The 18124-nt window shown below is 51.4% G+C and overlaps 1 protein-coding gene across 1 annotated transcript in view; it reads right to left on the minus strand.

The window, feature by feature from the left end:
* LOC119922936 (tyrosine-protein kinase SYK-like) overlaps nt 1–18124 on the minus strand; it is a 131918-nt gene that overhangs the window by 56777 nt on the left and 57017 nt on the right. The window contains exons 5-7 of the mRNA XM_038742555.1: nt 15818–15893; nt 14509–14558; nt 4601–4648 (exon numbers count right to left, since the gene is read on the minus strand). Coding sequence (XP_038598483.1) covers nt 4601–4648; nt 14509–14558; nt 15818–15893 — 174 coding nt within the window. The remainder of the gene's footprint in view (nt 1–4600; nt 4649–14508; nt 14559–15817; nt 15894–18124) is intronic.

Genomic DNA, 18124 nt, shown 5'->3' on the forward strand with positions numbered 1-18124 from the left:
CTCAGTAAATACGATCGAATGAATGAATGAATGAATGAACGGTCTTTTCCAAGCGCCCAGTCCAGTGCTCCACACACAGTGAGCGCTCAATAAGTACGATCGAATGAATGAATGAATTGTCTTTTCCAAGCGCCCAGTCCAGTGCTCCGCACATAGTAAGTGCTCAATAAATCCGACCGAATGAATGAATGAATGAATTGTCTTTTCCAAGCGCCTAGTCTAGTGCTCCGCACACAGTAGGCGCTCAGTAAGTACGATCTAAAGAATGAATGAATGAATTGTCTCCGCACACAGTAGGCGCTCAGTAAATACGATCGAATGAATGAATGAATGAATTGTCTTTTCCAAGCGCCCAGTCCAGTGCCCCGCACACAGTAGGCGCTCAATAAATACGATCGAATGAATGAATGAATGAATGGTCTTTTCCAAACGCCCAGTCCAGTGCTCTGCACACAGTAGTCGCTCAATAAATATGATCGAATGAATGAATGGTCTTTTCCAAGCGCCCAGTCCAGTGCTCCGCACACAGTAGGCGCTCAATAAATACGATCGAATGAATGAATGAATGAATTGTCTCCGCACACAGTAGGCACTCAGTAAATACGATCGAATGAATGAATGAATGAATGGTCTTTTCCAAGCGCCCAGTCCAGTGCTCCGCACACAGTAGGCGCTCAGTAAATACGATCGAATGAATGAATGAATGAATGGTCTTTTCCAAGCGCCCAGTCCATTGCTCCGCACACCGTAGGCGCTTAATAAGTACGATCGAATGAATGAATGAATGAATTGTCTTTTCCAAGCGCCCAGTCCAGTGCCCCGCACAAAGTAGGCGCTCAATAAATATGATCGAATGAATGAATGAATGAATTGTCTTTTCCAAGCGCCCAGTCCAGTGCTCCGCAGACAGTAGGCGCTCAGTAAATACGATTGAATGAATGAATGAATGAATGAATTTTCTTTTCCAAGCGCCCAGTCCAGTGCTCCGCACACAGTAGGCGCTCAGTAGGTACGATCGAATGAATGAATGAATGAATTGTCTTTTCCAAGCGCCCAGCCCAGTGCTCCGCACACAGTAGGTGCTCAATAAATAAGATCGAATGAATGAATGAATGAATTGTCTCCGCACACAGTAGGCGCTCAACAAATACGATCGAATGAATGAATGAATGAATGGTCTTTTCCAAGCGCCCAGTCCAGTGCTCCGCACACAGTAGGCGCTCAATAAGTACGATCAAATGAATGAATGAATGATTGGTGTTTTCCAAGCGCCCAGTCCAGTGCTCCGCACATAGTAAGTGCTCAATAAGTACGATCGAATGAATGAATGAATGAATGAATTGTCTTTTCCAAGTGCCCAGTCCAGTGCTCCGCACACAGCAGGTGCTCAAGAAGTACGATCGAATGAATGAATGAATGAATTGTCTCCGCACACAGTAGGCGCTCAGTAAATACGATCGAATGAATGAATGAATGAATTGTCTTTTCCAAGCGCCCAGTCCAGTGCTCCGCACACAGTAGGCGCTCAATAAATACGATCGAATGAATGAATGAATGAATTGACTTTTCCAAGCACCCAGACCAGTGCTCCGCACACAGTAGGCGCTCAGTAAATACGATCGAATGAATGAATGAATGGTCTTTTCCAAGCGCCCAGTCCAGTGCTCCACACACAGTAAGCGCTCAATAAGTACGATCGAATGAATGAATGAATTGTCTTTTCCAAGCGCCCAGTCCAGTGCGCCGCACACAGTAGGCGCTCAATAAGTACGATCGAATGAATGAATGAATTGTCTTTTCCAAGCGCCCAGTCCGGTGCTCCACACACAGTAGGCGCTCAATAAGTACGATCGAATGAATGAATGAATGAATTGTCTCCGCACACAGTAGGCGTTCAGTAAATACGATCGAATGAATGAATGAATGAATGAATTGTCTTTTCCAAGCGCCCAGTCCAGTGCCCCGCGCACAGTAGGCGCTCAATAAGTACGATCGAATGAATGAATGAATGAATGGTCTTTTCCAAGCGCCTAGTCCAGTGCTCCGCGCACAGTAGGTGCTCAATAAATACGATCGAATGAATGAATGAATGAATTGTCTTTTCCAAGCGCCCAGTCCAGTGCTCCGCACACAGTAGGCGCTCAGTAAGTACGATCGAATGAATGAATGAATGAATTGTCTTTTCCAAGCGCCCAGCCCAGTGCTCCGCACACAGTAGGCGCTCAGTAAATACGATCAAATGAATGAATGAATGAATGAATGAATGAATTGTCTTTTCCAAGCGCCCAGTCCAGTGCTCCGCACACCGTAGGCGCTCAATAAGTACGATCGAATGAATGAATGAATGAATTGTTTCCGCACACAGTAGGCGCTCAATAAATACGATCGAATGAACGAATGAATGAATGGTCTTTTCCAAGCGCCCAGTCAAGTGCTCCACAAACCGTAGGCGCTCAATAAGCATGATCGAATGAATGAATGAATGAATTGTCTCCGCACACAGTAGGCGCTCAATAAATACGATCGAATGAATGAATGACTGAATTGTCTTTTCCAAGAGACCAGTCCTGTGCTCCGCACACAGTAGGCGCTCAATAAGTACGATCGAATGAATGAATGAATGAATTGTGTTTTTCAAGCGACTAGTCCAGTGCTCCGCACATAGTAAGTGCTCAATAAATACGATCGAATGAATGAATTGTCTTTTCCAAGCGCCCAGTCCAGTGCTCCGCACACAGTAGGCGCTCAATAAATAGGATCGAATGAATGAATGAATGAATTGTCTCCACACACAGTAGGCGCTCAGTAAATACGATCGAATGAATGAATGAATGAATGGTCTTTTCCAAGCGCCCAGTCCAGTGCTCCGCACACAGTAGGCGCTCAGTAAATACGATCGAATGAATGAATGAATGAATTGTCTTTTCCAAGCGCCCAGTCCAGTGCTCCGCACACAGTAGGCGCTCAATAAGTACGATCGAATGAATGAATGAATGATTGTCTCCGCACACAGTGGGCGCTCAGTAAATCCGATTGAATAAATGAATGAATGAATTGTCTTTTCCAAGCGCCCAGTCCAGTGCTCCGCACACAGTAGGCGCTCAATAAATACGATCGAATGAATGAATGAATGAATGAATGAATGAATGAATTGTCTTTTCCAAGCGCCCAGTCCAGTGCTCCGCACATAGTAAGTGCTCAATAAGTACGATCGAATGAATGAATGAATGAATGAATTGTCTTTTCAAAGCACCTAGTCCAGTGCTCTGCACACCGTAGGCGCTCAATAAATACGATCGAATGAATGAATGAATGAATTGTCTCCGCACACAGTAGGCGCTCGGTAAATACGATCGAATGAATGAATGAATGAATTGACTTTTCCAAGCGCCCAGTCCAGTACTCCGCACACAGTAGGCGCTCAATAAATATGATCGAACGAATGAATGAATGAATTGTCTTTTCCAAGCGCCCAGACCAGTGCTCCGCACACAGTAGGTGCTCAATAAGTACGATAGAATGAATGAATGAATGAATTGTCTCCGCACACAGTAGGTGCTCAATAAGTACGATCGAATGAATGAATGAATTGTCTTTTCCAAGCGCCCAGTCCAGTGCTCCGCACACAGTAGGCGCTCAATAAGTACGATCGAATGAATGAATGAATGAATGAATTGTATTTTCCAAGAGCCCAATCCAGTGCTCCACACACAGTAGGCGCTCAATAAATACAATCGAATGAATGAATGAATGAATTGTCTCCGCACACAGTAGGCGCTCAGTAAATACGATCTAATGAATGAATGAATTGTGTTTTCCAAGCGCCCAGTCCAGTGCTCCGCACACAGTAGGCGCTCAATAAATACGATCAAATGAATGAATGAATTTTTTCCAAGCGCCCAGTCCAGTGCTCCGCACACAGTAGGCGCTCAATAAATACGATCACATGAATGAATGAATGAATTGTCTTTTCCAAGCGCCTAGTCTAGTGCTCCGCGCACAGTAGGCGCTCAATAAGTACGATCGAATGAATGAATGAATGAATGGTGTTTTTCAAGTGCCCAGTCCAGTGCTCTGCACACAGTAGGCGCTCAATAAATATGATCGAATGAATGAATGGTCTTTTCCAAGCGCCCAGTCCAGTGCTCCGCACACAGTAGGCGCTCAATAAGTACTATCGAATGAATGAATGAATGAATTGACTTTTCCAAACGCCCAGTCCAGTGCTCCGCGCACAGTAGGCGCTCAATAAGTACGATCGAATGAATGAATGAATGAATTGTCTCCACACACAGTAGGCGCTCAGTAAATACGATCGAATGAATGAATGAATGAATGAATGAATGAATGGTCTTTTCCAAGCGCCCAGTCCAGTGCTCCGCACACAGTAGGCGCTCAATAAATACGATCAAATGAATGAATGAATGAATGAATGAATGGTCTTTTCCAAGCGTCCAGTCCAGTGCCCCGCACACAGCAGGCGCTCAATAAGTACGACTTAGTGAACGAAGGCACCCGGCAGGCGTCCAGCACAGAGCTCTGCATGCGGCGGGCGTCCAGCACAGCGCTCGGCGCACGGTAGGTGTCCATCACACCCCACCTTCTTGGTCCTCTGGAAGGAGTGGAGGCGTCCAATGAGTCCCCCGGCCTGCGAACCGCAAAACACACGGACAACGCGGCCGGCGCTCAGCACAGCGCTTTGCGCGACGCCTCGCCCGCGGGAGGCGTCCAGCACAGAGCCCTGCAGCCAGCGCCTTGCACTTAGTCAGCGCTTAATGAATGCCATCATCATCATCGTCTCCCAAGCGTTTAGTACAGTGCTCTGCGCACCGGAAGTGCTCAATAAAAGCCAGTGAGTGAATGAAACAGGTGCCCACTACAGTGCCCTGCACACGCTAGACGCCCAGCACAGCGCTCCGCACACAGTGGGACGGTTATGTCTGTTATAGCGTTGTAGTGTCCTCTCCCAAGCGTCTAGTACAGTGCCCTGCGCACCGGAAGTGCTCAATTAAAAACCATTGAATGAAAGCAGGCGCCCAGTACAGCGCCCCGCACGCGCTAGACGCCCAGCACAGCGCTCCGCACACAGTGGGAAGGTTATAAATCTGTTATAGCGTCGTAGTGTCCTCTCCCAGGCGTTTAGTACAGTGCTCTGCACACCGGAAGTGCTCAATAAAAGCCAGTGAGTGAAGGAAAGCGGGCGTCCAGTACAGCGCCCCGCACACGCTGGATGCCCAGCACAGCGCTCCGCACACAGTGGGACGGTTATAGATCCGTTATAGCGTTGTAGTGTCCTCTCCCAAGCGTCTAGTACAGTGCCCTGCGCACCGGAAGTGCTCAATAAAAACCATTGAATGAAAGCAGGCGCCCAGTACAGCGCCCCGCACGCGCTAGACGCCCAGCACAGCGCTCCGCACACAGTGGGAAGGTTATAGATCCGTTAGAGCGTTGTAGTGTCCTCTCCCAAGTGTCTAGTACAGTGCCCTGCGCACCGGAAGTGCTCAATAAAAGCCAGTGAGTGAAGGAAAGCGGGCATCCAGTACAGCGCCCTGCACGCGCTAGACGCCCAGCACAGCGCTCCGCACACAGTGGGAAGGTTATAGATCCGTTAGAGCGTTGTAGCATCCTCTCCCAAGCGTTCAGTACAGTGCTCTGCACATCATTCATTCATTCATTCATTCATTCATTCGATCGTATTTATTGAGCGCTTACTATGTGCGGAGCACTGTACTGAGCGCTTAGCGCTGTACTAAGCGCCGCGGTGTCCCAGGCTGCACCACCCGGGACACACACGGGGGCGCTGCACACGCGGGAGGAGACACATGGACACACGGGGGGGGCGCTCAGTACAGTGTTCCGCTTCCCCTAGGCACCCAATAAGTAGCCCCGATGGACAGGGAAAGGGCACGCGTCGTCTGAATCTATGGTGTCGGACTCTCCCAAGCGCTCAGTACAGTGTCCTGCTTCCCCTAAGCGCCCAATAAGTAGCCCCGATGGACAGGGAACGGGCACGCGTCGGCTGAAGCTATTCATTCATTCATTCAATCGTACTTATTGAGCGCTTACTGTGTGCATTCATTCATTCAATCGTATTTATTGAGCGCTTACTGTGTGCATTCATTCATTCAGTCGTATTTATTGAGCACTTAGTGTGCATTTGTTCATTCAATCGTACAGTGTTCTGCTTCCCCTAAGCGCCCAATAAGTAGCCCGGATGGACAGGGAACGGGCACGCATCGGCTGAATCTATGGTGTCGGACTCTCCCAAGCACTCAGTACAGTGTCCTGCTTCCCCTAAGCGCCCAATAAGTAGCCCCGACGGACAGGGAATGGGAAGATGTCGGCTGAATCTATGGTGTCGGACTCTCCCAAGCGCTCAGTACAGTGTCCTGCTTCCCCTAAGCGCCCAATAAGTAGCCCCGACGGACAGGGAACGGGCACACGTCGGCTGAAGCTATGGTGTCGGACTCTCCCAAGCGCTCAGTACAGTGTCTTGCTTCCCCTAAGCGCCCAATAAGTAGCCCCGACAGACAGGGAACGGGCACACGTCGGCTGAGGCTATTCATTCATTCATTCAATCGTATTTATTGAGCGCTTACTGTGTGCATTCATTCATTCAGTCGTATTTACTGAGCGCTTAGTGTGCATTCATTCATTCGTATTTATTGAGCGCTTAGTGTGCATTCATTCATTCAATCGTATTTATTGAGCGCTTAGTGTGCATTCATTCATTCAATCGTACAGTGTTCTGCTTCCACTAAGCGCCCAATAAGTAGCCCCGACGGACAGGGAACGGGGACGCGTCGGCTGAAGCTATTCATTCATTCATTCAGTCGTATTTATTGAGCGCTTACTGTGTGCATTCATTCAATCAGTCGTATTTATTGAGCGCTTAGTGTGTATTCATTCATTCGTATTTATTGAGCGCTTAGTGTGCATTCATTCATTCAGTCGTATTTATTGAGCGCTTAGTGCACATTCATTCATTCAATCGTACAGTGTTCTGCTTCCCCTAAGCGCCCAATAAGTAGCCCCGACGGACAGGGAACGGGCACACGTCGGCTGAAGCTATGGTGTCGGACTCTCCCAAGCGCTCAGTACAGTGCTCCGCTTCCCCTAAGCGCCCAATAAGTAGCCCCGACGGACAGGGAACGGGCACGCGTCGGCTGAAGCTATTCATTCATTCATTCAGTCGCATTTATTGAGCGCTTAGTGTGCATTCATTCATTCAGTCGTATTTATTGAGCGCTTAGTGCGCATTCATTCATTCAATCGTATTTATTGAGCGCTTAGTGTGCATTCATTCATTCAATCGTACAGTGTTCTGCTTCCCCTAAGCGCCCAATAAGTAGCCCCGACGGACAGGGAACGGGAAGATGTCGGCTGAAGCTATTCATTCATTCATTCATTCAGTGGTACTTATTGAGCGCTTAGTGTGCATTCATTCATTCAATCGTATTTATTGAGCGCTTACTGTGTGCATTCATTCATTCAGTCGTATTTATTGAGCGCTTAGTGTGCATTCGTTCATTCAATCGTACAGTGTTCTGCTTCCCCTAAGCGCCCAATAAGTAGCCCGGATGGACAGGGAACGGGCACGCATCGGCTGAATCTATGGTGTCGGACTCTCCCAAGCGCTCAGTACAGTGTCCTGCTTCCCCTAAGCGCCCAATAAGTAGCCCCGATGGACAGGGAAAGGGCACGCGTTGGCTGAATCTATGGTGTCGGACTCTCCCAAGCGCTCAGTACAGTGTCCTGCTTCCCCTAAGCGCCCAATAAGTAGCCCCGACAGACAGGGAACGGGCACACGTCGGCTGAGGCTATTTATTCATTCATTCAATCGTACTTATTGAGCGCTTACTGTGTGCATTCATTCATTCAATCGTATTTATTGAGCACTTAGTGTGCATTCATTCATTCAATCGTATTTATTGAGCGCTTAGTGTGCATTCATTCATTCAATCGTACAGTGTTCTGCTTCCCCTAAGCGCCCAATAAGTAGCCCCGACGGACAGGGAACGGGAAGATGTCGGCTGAAGCTATTCATTCATTCATTCATTCAGTGGTACTTATTGAGCGCTTAGTGTGCATTCATTCATTCAATCGTATTTATTGAGCGCTTACTGTGTGCATTCATTCATTCAGTCGTATTTATTGAGCGCTTAGTGTGCATTCGTTCATTCAATCGTACAGTGTTCTGCTTCCCCTAAGCGCCCAATAAGTAGCCCGGATGGACAGGGAACGGGCACGCATCGGCTGAATCTATGGTGTCGGACTCTCCCAAGCGCTCAGTACAGTGTCCTGCTTCCCCTAAGCGCCCAATAAGTAGCCCCGATGGACAGGGAAAGGGCACGCGTTGGCTGAATCTATGGTGTCGGGCTCTCCCAAGCGCTCAGTACAGTGTCCTGCTTCCCCTAAGCGCCCAATAAGTAGCCCCGACAGACAGGGAACGGGCACACGTCGGCTGAGGCTATTTATTCATTCATTCAATCGTACTTATTGAGCGCTTACTGTGTGCATTCATTCATTCAATCGTATTTATTGAGGGCTTAGTGTGCATTCATTCATTCAATCGTATTTATTGAGCGCTTAGTGTGCATTCACTCATTCAATCGTACAGTGCTCTGCTTCCCCTAAGCGCCCAATAAGTAGCCCCGATGGACAGGGAGCAGGCACGTGTCGGCTGAAGCTGTGGTGTCGGACTCTCCCAAGTGCTCAGTACACTGTCCTGCTTCCCCTAAGCGCCCAATAAGTAGCCCCGACGGACAGGGAACGGGCACGTGTCGGCTGAAGCTATTCATTCATTCATTAAATCGTACTTATTGAGCGCTTACTGTGTGCATTCATTCATTCAATCGTATTTATTGAATGCTTAGTGTGCATTCATTCATTCAATCGTACGTAGTGAGCCCTTACTGTGGGCATTCATTCATTCAATCGTATGTATTGAGCGCTTACTGTGTGCATTCATTCATTCATTCGATCGTATTTATTGAGCGCTTACTGTGTGCATTCACTCATTCAATCGTATTTATTGAGCACTTAGTGTGCATTCATTCATTCGATCGTACTTATTGAGCGCTTACTTTGTGCATTCATTCAATCGCATTTATTGAGCGCTCACTGTGTGTATTCATTCATTCATTCAATCGTATTTATTGAGCGCTTACTGTGTGCATTCATTCATTCAATCGTATTTATTGAGCGCTTACTGTGTGCATTCATTCATTCAATCATATGTATCGAGCGCTTACTGTGTGCATTCATTCATTCAAACGTATGTATTGAGCGCTTACTGTGTGCACTCATTCAATCGTATTTATTGAGCGCTTACTGTGTGCATTCATTCATTCAATCGTATGTATTGAGCGCTTACTGTGTGCATTCATTCATTCGATCGTATTTATTGAGCGCTTACTGTGTGCATTCATCCATTCAATCGTATTTATTGAGCGCTTACTGTGTGCACTCATTCATTTGATCGAATTTATTGAGCGCTTAGTGTGCATTCATTCGATCGTATTTATTGAGCGCTTACTGTGTGCATTCATTCATTCAATCGTATTCATTGAGCGCTTACTGTGTGCATTCATTCAATCGTATTTATTGAGCGCTTACTGTGTGCATTCATTCATTCAATCGCATGTATTGAGCGCTTACTGTGTGCATTCATTCATTCAATCGTATGTATTGAGCACTTACTGTGTGCATTCATTCATTCATTCATTCAATCGTATTTATTGAGCACTTACTGTGTGCATTCATTCATTCAATCGTGTTTATTGAGCGCTTACTGCATGCATTCATTCATTCGATCGTATTTATTGAGCGCTTACTGTGTGCATTCATTCATTCAATCGTATTTATTGAGCGCTTACTGTGTGCATTCATTCATTCATTCAATCGTATTTATTGAGCGCTTACTGTGTGTGTTCATTCATTCGATCGTATGTATTGAGCGCTTACTGTGTGCATTCATTCATTCAATTGTATGCATTGAGCGCTTACTGTGTGCATTCATTCATTTATTCAATCGTATTTATTGAGCGCTTACTGTGTGTGTTCATTCATTCGATCGTATTTATTGAGCGCTTACTGTGTGCATTCATTCATTCAATCGTATTTATTGAGCGCTTAGTGTGCATTCATTCATTCGATCGTATTTATTGAGCGCTTAGTGTGCATTCATTCGATCGTATTTATTGAGCGCTTACTGTGTGCATTCATTCATTCAATCGTATTTATTGAGCGCTTACTGTGTGCATTCATCCATTCAATCGTATTTATTGAGCGCTTACTGTGTGCATTCATCCATTCCATCGTATTTATTGAGCGCTTACTGTGTGCATTCATTCATTCAATCGTATTTATTGAGCGCTTACTGTGTGCATTCATTCATTCAATCGTATTTATTGAGTGCTTACTGTGTTCATTCATTCATTCAATCGTATTTATTGAGCACTTAGTGTGCATCATTCATTCATTCAATCGTATTTATTGAGCGCTTACTGTGTGTATTCATTCATTCAATTGCATGTATTGAGCGCTTACTGTGTGCATTCATTCATTCAATCGTATTTATTGAGCGCTTACTGTGTGCACTCATTCATTCAATTGTATTTATTGAGCGCTTAGTGTGCATTCATTCATTCAATCGTATTTATTGAGCACTTAGTGTGCATTCATTCATTCAATCGTATTTATTGAGCGCTTAGTGTGCATTCATTCGATCGTATTTATTGAGCGCTTACTGTGTGCATCCATTCATTCAATCGTATTTATTGAGCGCTTACTGTGTGCACTCATTCATTCAATTGTATTTATTGAGCGCTTAGTGTGCATTCATTCATTCAATCGTATTTATTGAGCACTTAGTGTGCATTCATTCATTCAATCGTATTTATTGAGCGCTTAGTGTGCATTCATTCGATCGTATTTATTGAGCGCTTACTGTGTGCATCCATTCATTCAATCGTATTTATTGAGCGCTTAGTGTGCATTCATTCATTCGATCGTATTTATTGAGCGCTTACTGTGTGCATCCATTCATTCAATCGTATTTATTGAGCGCTTACTGTGTGCACTCATTCATTCAATTGTATTTATTGAGCGCTTAGTGTGCATTCATTCATTCAATCGTATTTATTGAGCACTTAGTGTGCATTCATTCATTCAATCGTATTTATTGAGCGCTTAGTGTGCATTCATTCGATCGTATTTATTGAGCGCTTACTGTGTGCATTCATTCATTCGATCGTATTTATTGAGCGCTTACTGCGTGCATTCATTCATTCAATCGTATTTATTGAGCGCTTACTGTGTGCATTCATACATTCGATCGTATTTATTGAGCGCTTAGTGTGCATTCATTCATTCGATCGCATTCATTGAGTGCTTACTGTGTGCATTCATTCATTCGATCGTATTTATTCAGTGCTTACTGCGTGCATTCATCCATTCAATCGTATTTATTGAGCGCTTACTTGTGTGCAGAGCACTGTACTAAGCGCTTGGGAAGTCCAAGTCGGCAACAGCTAGAGACGGACCCTCCCAAGCGCTCAGTACAGTGTCCTGCTTCCCCTAACCGCCCAATAAGTAGCCCCAACAGGCAGGGCCCAGGCACATGCCTGCTGAAATGGCATCGGACTCTCCCAAGCGCTCAGTACAGTGTCCTGCTTCCCCTAAACGCCCAATAAGTAGCCCCAACAGGCAGGGACCAGGCACACGTCTGCTGAAATGGCATCGGACTCTCCCAAGCGCTCAGTACAGTGTTCCGCTTCCCCTAAGCGCCCCATAAGTAGCCCCGATGGACAGGAAACGGGCACACGTCGGCTGAAGCTACTGTATTGGACTCCCTCAAACGCTTGGTATTGGGCCCACGGAAGGCGCCCAATAAGTAGCCCGGATTGGCAGGGAACAGACGTGTCAGCTGAAGCTATGGTGTTGGACTCTCCCGGGCGCTCAGTACAGTGTCCTGCTTCCCCTAAGCGTCCAATAAATGCCCCCGATTGACAGGCAACAAGGCACGGGTCGGCTATATCTACCGCACTGTCCTCTAAGGAGCGCTCAGTACAGCGGATAGAGCCCGGGCTTGGGAATCACAAGGTCGTGGGTTCAAATCCCGCCTCCACCGCTCGTCAGCTTCTCTGTGCCTCAGTTCCCTCATCTGGAAAATGGGGATGGAGACCGTGAGCCCCCCGGGGGACACCCTGATCACCTTGTAACCTCCCCAGCGCTTAGTACAGTGCTTGGCACCTAGTAGACGCTTAACAAATGCCGTCATTACGATTATTGCCCTTCCAACTTGTCCTTCCCAAGCGCTCAGTACAGTGCCCTGCATGCAGTAAGCGCTCAATAAGTATGATTGATTGATTGATTATTATTATCCCGCCTCTTCCCTCGTCAGCTGTGTGACCTTGGGCGAGTCCCTTCCCTTCTCTGGGCCTCAGTTTCCTCCTCTGCCCAATGGGGATGGGGACCGGGAGCCCCCCGGGGGACAACCTCATCGCCTTGTACTTCCCAAGCGCTTAGTACAGTGCCCTGCACGCAGTAAGCGCTCAATAAATACGATTGATTGATTGATTATTATTATCCCGCCTCTTCCCTCGTCAGCTGTGTGACCTTGGGCCAGTCCCTTCCCTTCTCTGGGCCTCAGTTTCCTCCTCTGCCCAATGGGGATGGGGACCGGGAGCCTCCCGGGGGACAACCTCACCACCTTGTATTTCCCAAGCGCTTAGTACAGTGCCCTGCACGCAGTGAGTGCTCAATAAATACGATTGAACGAATGATTGAATGAATCACCTCGTCGCTCCCCTAGCGCTTAGTCAGCGCTTCACAAATGCCATTATTCATTCAATCAATCAATCAATCAATCAATCGTATTTATTGAGCGCTTACTATGTGCAGAGCGCTGTACTAAGCGCTTGGGAAGGACAAATTGGCAGCATATAGAGACAGTCCCTACCCAACAGTGGGCTCACAGTCTAGAAGGGGGAGACAGAGAAAAAAACCCAAATATTATTATTATTATTATTATTATTAATTATTATTACTACTAAACTGTCGAACGGGGACGAAGCCCGTGAGCCCCCCGGGGGGCAACCTCATCACCTTGTCTCCCCCCCCAGCGCTTAGCACAGTGCTTGGCACGTAGTAAGCGCTTCACCAATGCCATTATTATTATTAATTATTATTAATCCGTCCAATGGGGATGGATCCCCCCCCAGCGCTTAGAACAGTGCTTGGCACATAGTAAGCGCCTAACTGTGTGACTCTGGGCAAGTCACTTCCCTTCTCTGGGCCTCAGTTTCCTCCTCTGTCAAATGGGGATTAAGACCGGGGGCCCCCCGGGGGACAACCTCATCACCTTGTAAACTCCCCAGCGCTTAGCACATAGTAAGCGCTTAATAAATGCCATCATTATTATTATTATTATTATTATTATTATTATCATTATTATTATTCTCTGGGCCTCAGTTCCCTCCTCTGTAAAATGGGGATGAAGACCGTGAGCCCCCCGTGGGACACCCTGATCACCTTGTAGCCCCCCCCCCAGCGCTTAGAACAGTGCTTGGCACATAGTAAGCGCTTAACAAATACCATTATTAATTAGTATTATGTAACCTCCCCAGCGCTCAGAACAGTGCTTGGCACATAGTAAGCGCTTAATACATGCCATTATTATTCTCTGGGCCTCGGTTATCTCATCTGTCAAATGGGGATGAAGACCGTGAGCGCCCCGTGGGACAACCGCATCACCTTGTAACCTCCCCAGTGCTTAGAACAGGGCTTTGCACATAGTAAGCGCTTAATAAATATTATTCTTATTATTCTCTGGGCCTCAGTTCCCTCATCTGTCAAATGGGGATGAAGACCGTGAGCCCCCCGTGGGACAACCTCATCACCTTGTAACCTCCCCAGTGCTTAGAACAGTGCTTGGTACATAGTAAGCGCTTAATAAATACATTATTACTATTATTATTATTCTTTGGGCCTCAGTTATCTCATCTGTCAAATGGGGATGAAGACCGTGAGCCCCCCGTGGGACAACCTCATCACCTTGTAACCTCCCCAGTGCTTAGAACAGTGCTTGGTACATAGTAAGCGCTTAATAAATACATTATTACTATTATTATTATTCTTTGGGCCTCAGTTATCTCATCTGTCAAATGGGGATGAAGACCGTGAGCCCCCCGTGGGACAACCCCATCACCTTGTAACCTCCCCTGTGCTTAGAACAGTGCTTGGCACATAGTAAGCGCTTAATAAATGCCATCATTATTATTCGTTCATTCATTCATTCATATTTATTGAGCGCTGACTGTCCAGTGTTCTGCACAGTCAGCGCTCAATAAATACGATTGAAGCAATGAATGAATAAATACGATTGAATGAATGAATGAATGGAGACACCCAGTCACGTGGACATACGCACGCACGCAGGCCCGCACCCACGCAGAGCAACCGACGCACGCACGCGCATGCGTATTGGGGGGGCGTGGCACTTACCCGCGGATGGTCGCCCGGCAGGGGGGGCCGGGACCCCAAAACGTCACTTCCTGTGGGGAGGGGGAGAAAAAAAAACCACACGTTTGGGCGTGTCCTGGTGACGTCACTCAGGGCGTATTCCCGATGGGCGGGGCCTGTCCAGGGCGTGTTCGTGGGGGCGGGGTCTCGTCCTGCAGAACGTCATGGGGGCGCGGGCAGGGGTGACGTCGCCCGGGGGCGTCCGGTCACGTGTCCGGGGAGTTGCCCGGGGCAACGCCGTGGGGGCGGGGTCAGGGGTGACGTCACTCGGGGCGGGTCCCGTCTGGGGGGCTGAATCCCTCCTGGAATCACGTCACGGGGCGGAGTCAGAGGTGACGTCACTCGGGGAGGGTCACGTGTCGGGGGGGCGGAGCCCCGTCCCGATCACGTCACGGGTCAGGGATGACGTCACCCGGGGCGGGTCCGGATGGGCGAGGCCTCCTCCTGGATCACGTCACGGGGCATGGTCAGGGGGTCCAGTCACGTGTCCGGGTGGGCGGGGGCTGTCCGTCACGTGTACGAGTGGGCGGAGCCTCGTTAGGGCCATGCCACGGGGGCGTGGTCAGGGGTGACGTCATTCGGGGCGTCACGTCCTGGATTACGTCACGGGGCGGTGTCTGGGTGACGTCACCCGGGGCGGGGCCCATCGAGTCACGCGTCCGAGGGCCTCGTCCTGGTTCACGTCACGTGGGCGGTGGCCGGTGGGGTGACGTCACCCGGGGAGAGTCAGGATTGGCGGGGCCGGGCGGTCACGTGTCCGGGTGGGCGGGGCCTCGTCCTGGATTACGTCACGGGGCAGGAGTCAGGAATGACGCCATCCGGGGAGAGTCCTGGGTGACGTCATGGGGCGGAGTCCGGGGTGACGTCAACCGGGGAGAGTCGGGATTGGCGGGGCCGAGCGGTCACGTGTCCGGGCGGGCGTGGCCCCGTTACGGATTACGTCACGGGGCGGGGTCATGGGCGACGTCCCCCCCCCGGGGAGAGCCAGGATTGGCGGGGCCGGGCGGTCACGTGTCCGGGCGGGCGGGGCCTGGTCCTGGATTACGTCATGGGATTGGGGTTAGGGATGACATCACCCGGGGCGGGCCCCGCCCAGTCACGTTTAGGGATGGGCGTGTCCCCGTCACGGGGCGAGGTCATGCGCGACGTCACCCCCGGGGAGAGTCCGGATTGGCGGGGCCGAGCGGTCACGTGTCCGGGTGGGCGGGGGGGCTCCGTCCCGGATGACGTCACGGGGCGGGGCGGGTCGAGGGCTGACGTCACCGGGGGGGGGGGGGAGGTGGGTGCTGACCGTTGTGTTTTCGCGGGCAGGCGCTGTCCAGGGCCCGGAGCAGCCCGTCCGCCTTGTAGGAGTAGTGCTCCACCAGCTGAAACGCAAAACCGGGACGTGGGCGGGCGGACCGACCGACGGACGGAGGGAGGGGACGGCACCGGGGACATTGGCCCCTCCCCTCCCCTCCCCTCCCCCCCAGGACCCTCCCAGGACCCCCCAGATTCCCCCCAGAGACCCCTCCACGATCCCCAAAATCACCCCCAGGAACCCCCTCCACCCCAGGACCCTCCCAGGACGCCCCAAATTCCCCCCAGAGACCCTCCGGGACCCCCAAAATCCCCCCCCCGGACCCCCTCCACCCCCACGACCCTCCCAGGACAGGACCCCCCAGATTCCCCCCAGAGACCCTCCATGATCCCCCAAATCTCCCCCAGGAACCCCCTCCCCCCCCCAGGACCCTCCCAGGACCCCCCAGATTCCCCCCAGAGACCCTCCACGATCCCCCAAATCTCCCCCAGGAACCCCCTCCACCCCAGGACCCTCCCAGGACCCCCCCAAATTCCCCCCAGAGACCCTCCAGGACCCCCAAAATCCCCCCCCAGGACCCCCTCCACCCCCAGGACCCTCCCAGGACCCTCCAAATTCCCTCCAGAGACCCTCCATGACCCCCAAAATCTCCCCCAGGGACCCCCTCCACCCCCCAGTACCCCCCCCCCCAGGGGATTCCCTCCCCACCCAGGATCCCCCAGATTCCCCTCAAGAGACCCTCCATGACCCCCAAAATCTCTCCCAGGGCCCCCCTCCACCCCCAGGACCCCCCAAATTCCCCCCAGAGACCCTCCATGACCCCCCAAATCTCCCCCTGGGGATTCCCTCCCCCCCAGGACCCCCCAGACGCCCCCCAGAGACCCTCTATGACCCCCCAAATCTCCCCCAGGGCCCCCCTCCACCCCCAGTACCCTCCCAAGACCCCCCCAGGGGATTCCCTCCCCCCCAGGACCCCCCCAGATTCCCCTCAGAGACCCTCCAGGACCCCCAAAATCCCCCCCCAGGGACCCCCTCCACCCCTAGGACCCTCCCAGGACCCCCCCAGGGATTCCTCCCCTTCCCAGGACCCCCCAACCCAGAGACCCTCCAGGACCCCCAAAATCCCCCCAGGGACCCCCTTCACCCCTAGGACCCCTCCCAGGACCCCCCCAGAGATTCCTCCCCCTCCCAGGACACCCCGAATTGTCCCCAGAGACCCCCCAGGACCCCCAAAATCTCCCCCAGGGACCCCCTTCACCCCTAGGAAGGACCCTCCCAGGACCCCCCCCCCCCCCCCAGGGATTCCTCCACACACCCCCGGGGTTCCTCCCCCTCCCAGGACCCCCCAACCCAGAGACCCTCCAGGCCCCCCAAAATCCCCCCCAGGGACCCTCTTCACCCCCAGGACCCCTCCAGGGGATTCCCTCCCCCCCCCCAGGACCCCCCAGATTTTCCCCAGAGACCCTCCAGGACCCCTAAAATCTCCCCCAGAACCCCCTTCACCCCCAGGGACCCCCCCCCCCCCCCAGGGAACCCACTCCCACCCCCAGGACCCCCCCAGGGATTCCTCCCCCCCTCCAGGACCCCCAAATTTCCCGCCAGAGACCCTCCAGGACCCCCGAAATTCCCCCCGAGACCCTCCAGGACCCCCCAAATCCCCCCCAGGGAACTCCTTCACCCCCAGGACCCCCTCAGGGACCCTACCCCCACTCCCAGGACCGCCCCCCCCAGGGATTCCTCCCCCCCAGGGCCCCCCAGAGACCCTCCTGGGCCCCCCAAATCCCCCCCAGGGACCCCCCCCTCACCCCCGGCACCCCCCCCCCAGGGATTCCTTCCCCCCCAGGAACCCCCAGATTCCCCCTAGAGACCCTCCAGGGCCCCCCCAAATCCCCCCCAGAGACCCCCTTCACCCCCAGCACCCTCCCAGGACCCCCCAGGGACCTCCCCCCAGGGATTCCTTTCCCCCCCAGGACCCCCCAAAGTCCCCCCAGAGATCCTCCAGGCCCCCCAAAATCTCCCCCAGGGACCCCCTTCACCCCCAGGACCCTCCTAGAACACCCCCTAGGGACCCCTCCTCACCAGGACCCCCCCCCCCAGCTCTCCCCCAGATCCCACCAGGTCTCCTCCAGACCCCCCAGGACCCCCCCAAATTCCCCCAGCCCCCTCCCAACCCTCCCCCAGAGACCCTCCAGGACGCCCCCAGGGACCCCCTCATCCCCAGGCCCCTCCCAGGCCCCCCGCCCCAGGGATTCCCTTCCCCCAGGGCCCCCCAAATTCCCCCCAGAGCCCCTCCAAGAC

This window comes from Tachyglossus aculeatus, unplaced genomic scaffold (assembly GCF_015852505.1).
Source record: "Tachyglossus aculeatus isolate mTacAcu1 unplaced genomic scaffold, mTacAcu1.pri scaffold_131_arrow_ctg1, whole genome shotgun sequence".
NCBI lineage: Eukaryota > Metazoa > Chordata > Mammalia > Monotremata > Tachyglossidae > Tachyglossus > Tachyglossus aculeatus.